The 4,527-nt window shown below is 39.8% G+C and overlaps 1 protein-coding gene across 1 annotated transcript; it reads right to left on the bottom strand.

Annotated features, from left to right (window-relative positions):
• Positions 1 to 1,402: 1,402 nt before the first annotated feature.
• Positions 1,403 to 4,107, bottom strand: LOC127424792 (E3 SUMO-protein ligase KIAA1586-like). The gene is made up of 2 exons (XM_051670204.1): positions 4,002 to 4,107; positions 1,403 to 3,300 (listed from the first exon to the last, which is right to left on the bottom strand). The coding sequence occupies exons 1-2, from the start codon at positions 4,105 to 4,107 to the stop codon at positions 1,403 to 1,405; spliced, it is 2,004 nt and encodes a 667-aa protein (XP_051526164.1).
• Positions 4,108 to 4,527: the final 420 nt, after the last annotated feature.

Genomic DNA, 4,527 nt, shown 5'->3' with positions numbered 1-4,527 from the left:
CAGCTTCATTACCGAACCATATGCTTGGTAATCATGAAAGCTGTGGGTGCATCCCTTATATGATGTGGGACGGCTAAATTATTAAACGTGCCGTGCTGGCAAGGCCCGATTCAGATGTGGCAGCGAGCCCAGTCAAGCTCCTCTCCCAAACACACACACACTCATACACACGTACACACTGATGAAGGGAGATGAGGCACTGGGAGGGCAGAAAAAAAAAAACTTCAAACACCTTTCCTGTGCATTTAGTGTAATGAACAATGTCTTAATTGAGATTGCCTAATTACCCAATTTAAAGATAATTAATATGATACTAATTAGCATATGTAAATGACACATTGCATAATTGAGGATCCCTGTTTTGAATTAGATGGCTCTAAAATTAACCCGCACATAAAAAAGAGAAGAAAGAACGAAGATACAAAGAAACCATTGGCCTAGCGATACAACCGTCAATCACTCTTGTACTGCAGAATGTGCACTATGCAGATGCTTAAGCGCAGTGGTGTAGTGGTGCCTGGAGAAGTGGGTATACTCTTAATTTATGCCCCCCATTTTTTTTAAAGCGGCCCAGCAAAGGATGAACGCCTTGTGTTATAACAGTAACATGGAAGACTAGCCTTGCATATTTAGTTCACCCCAAAATGGGCCAGTAGTATTTGCAAATTGTCACTTAACTTCTGCTGCTTGACTTCACGGAGTAAGGATCATTATGCAATTAATATTAGCCACAGAAGAGGTGCAGATTTTGCAGTCAATACTGGCCCAAAGACTTTAGGAAGAGACAACTACATAATTATGAATTTTGAGTGAACTATTCCTTATTCCTTAGTCCATCCACACATGAAAACTGGACAACTATTTTCTGACCTTGCAAGAAGTCTGCGCCAGTAGTTTCTTTTGTAAACTATCTCTTGGAACAGCTGATTTGCAACAGATAGTGTAGGCCACAATGTGCCACCATTATAAGTTTAAGGGGCATTTTGCAAATATTACTGGTCCTACACAGGCCTAATGCATGAATATAAAATATTTTCAAGATGAGTCAAGCATGGTGTTTCAGTCAGTTTATTTTTAACAAACATTAAAATATCATCATCATTCAAAGAATTCAACAATATATTCAAAATAATATGTTAAAAATAACAATATTTAGTTAAATATATGAACAAAAATATATACATTTTACAACATATTTATGAAAACCACAGTGAAATACTCTCTCAACCCAGTGCAGGGTTTCTAAATAAGTGCTCATATTTTTGGCTCAAGGGACTTATCTTCAGGTAGGTAAGTAGTGAAATAGTTATATAAATATGAAATAACAAATAACTGATTTTGAACACAAGATATATTATCAGTGCAGGTTTTGAAACCTGTCAACAGCCTGTCTACCCCTGTACTACAGTATATTCAAGACAAACTTGCTCTCTGCAGGGGTTTTCACACTGCATTGTCTAGAATGCACAGAAGAGGCAGCATGGTGGCTCTTCAACCAGGTCCTTGTATACTTTCTAGGATCAAACTTGGAAGTAGGGGGTCCGTTGATGTTAATCAACATTAAGTTTGATATGTTTGAGGCCAGCTGGACAGCCCTTTTGTCTGTGCTGATATTGTTCATAAGGCTAAAGTTCCTTTCACACTCTGCTGTGCTGACAGGGAATGTTTTCATACAGTTAATGAGCGGTTTTAGGTCGTTTGGCTCACTGTTGGGCTCTTCCAGTAGGTCCCGCATCCCATACAGTGCTTGGTCTGTGCACAAGTTAAATCGCTTGCACAGTCGCTTAACTTGTTCTTCACCATGGCGGATGCTGGGGTTTGATGGCCATTTACTCTGAGCAAGGATGCTGAGGTCCTTGATGGTCTCATCTTCGAAAGACAAGCGTTGCTCAAGATTGTTCACAAGGCTTTGTAAGGACTGGCCTGGATTGATAAACTTGAGCTTTGTATTTCTTTTCAAGGCTATAGATCGATACACCCCACTCTCTTTTGCTTCTAAAGCCTCACCATATTTCTCTCCTGGACTCTCTTTAAATGAATGTATCACTCTGATTGTACATTTCAGCAGATGCTCTGCTCTGAGGAGAGTTATAGAACGAGCCTGAAGCTCCTGTGACAGGACACTTAGTTCATGGAGTGTGTCATACATGAGCCCAAGGTCACAAAGAAATTCAGGACTTTGAACACGATCCAATAAACCTCTGTACATTTGCTTCTCATTGTTGGACCTCCTCTCATCAGAACAAGCATTCTTAAAGTGCTGCACAAGAGCTCCCAATGATGTCCAAACAGCATGAACAGTCTGAAAGCTACTGGCCACCCAGCGAACATCCAAGACTCTGCCAGTGCGAAGAAGTTGTGAGCCTAATTCAGCTGCTGGATCTTTGAGTTCACGCTCATTTTTGTTTGACATACTATACAGAGAATATAGCTTGTGCATGAAAGCTTTAAAGTGATTGACAGTGTTTACCTCATCAACTGCATCTGACACAGCTAGTTCAAGTCTATGTTTCACACAGTGCCATTCAAAAAGCTCTGGGAATCTCAAGGTCAACCTGGTTGCTAATCCTGACTTTTTTCCTAACATGACGCTGGCGCCATCAGTGACAAATGTTACCAAGTTTTCAAGAAGCCATTCTTCTGTAAAGCCAGCATTAGTTAAACAAGTGAGTAAACCCTCTACTATGCCATCTGCTCTCTGATTTTCCAGTTCAACAAGCTCAAGGAATATGAATTCAGGGCTTTCTTCTTCTTGAACTGATGCTTTAACTGAAACTGTCATGACAGCTTTGTGACTTAAAGAAGAGGCCTCGTCAATTAGGACAGCTAACTTACTTGATGATGCTATTATGCTACTGACGATTTTGCTCTGCAACTCATTAGCAACATGTTTGGTTATTTGTGTTGCACTGTAATGTGAATGAAGTATTGAGCCCATCTTTATACCATTCAATTCCTGCAGCTCAATGAGGCTCTCAAGGTCAGAAAAGGGTCTGTTAATTTTGGCCAAATGGTAGGCTGTTCGAAACACAGCTTCGGTTTCCTTCATGTAGGACTCAGTCATAGCCTCCGCCACATTCTCAATGACAGCTTCTTTCTGTTGTTCTGCCATCTTCACAACTTGAATGTGGACCTTAGACAAAGCATGTTTCCTCACCTTATTTCTCAAGACTGTCAGACTTGTCTCTCTACTTCCCTGGCCAGACGCTTGAATTTCAAATTTCATCCATTCTCTCTCGAGAAATACACCTTGCTCCTTGATGATTCCAATGGAGTTCACACTGCAATAGACCAGACATCCTGTGAAGCATAAACAAAAAATGTAACTACTGTATTCATATTTGTATGTGTGTAGTGTCCATTTCTCCCACATACATACAAGCACACAAACACACGCACTGTATATTTCTCTGTGTCCACTGTTTTAGAAGTTGCCAAAACTAACAATCTACCTAAACTTTCCAATTTTTTGTTTTTGTATCTTAACCAGGGGTTCTTGGATTTAAAATCTTCTTTTTGTATGGCTGTCCACAGGTCTGGCCAGTCATTACTGGTGTCTACAAAAACAACAACAACAACAACAACAACAACATGAGTGATTGAATTATGGGCTATAAATGTAACAATGGAAACAATTACCATAACCTGAACATTACTGAATTTAGTTCATTGACACAAGAATTTACAAACAATGCGAAATCTAAATGTATTTGTCATTGAATCATTCATTCAAGAGATTCGTTCAAAAACACTAAATCATCCAGTAATGAAACAAGTGAAGTCTCTATGAGTGAGTCATTGAATCATTCATTAAAACCGATTTTTTAAATAATTAAAATTAAAAAAATTAAATAGACTGCAGCAATTAACATTTTGTCAATTTATCCTTCTCCTATGTGTGACTGACTGTTTCTCCCATGACATACAGTGAATGGTAATTTCGAGCCCTAACATGTGTTATTAACATAATTTACAAGGTCCTGCTATTAAAAAGTGCACACCTTGGTTGACGTCTTCGATGACTACATTCGAAGTTGTAGTTGAAGAGGCAGCATCTCTGTCACTGTCGGCATCCTCTCTGACTGGGGTGGGGGACGGAGCAATCATATTTCAAGTGAAGCCGGCGCCTCGGTCCTGACCGCATCACTGTCTTTACTAGGTGTTTTTAGGGTATATTTGCATTTATTCACATGCGATTGGATTAGCTACTCATGTGCTGGACTGTCATGATTTAGGCTAATGCAGGACACTACTGAATGATGCGCATCAGAGGGGATTTAGAAGTGGGTATACGCAATGCCGACTGATAAAGAAGTGGGTATACGCCGTATACCTGCGTATACCCTGCACTATGTCCCTGCTTGAGCGCATTATCAAATTATGTCTGCAAATGCATATGTATACACTCACTGAGCACTTTATTAGGACCACCTGTACACCTACTTATTCATGAGATTATTTAATCAGCCAATCGTGTGGCAGCAGTGCAATGTATAAAATCATGCAGATACAGATCAGGAGATTCAG

This window comes from Myxocyprinus asiaticus, chromosome 34 (assembly GCF_019703515.2).
Source record: "Myxocyprinus asiaticus isolate MX2 ecotype Aquarium Trade chromosome 34, UBuf_Myxa_2, whole genome shotgun sequence".
NCBI classification, from domain to species: Eukaryota; Metazoa; Chordata; class Actinopteri; order Cypriniformes; family Catostomidae; genus Myxocyprinus; species Myxocyprinus asiaticus.
Note: the sequence above shows the minus strand (reverse complement) of the source record. Positions and strands in the feature narration are given on the sequence as shown.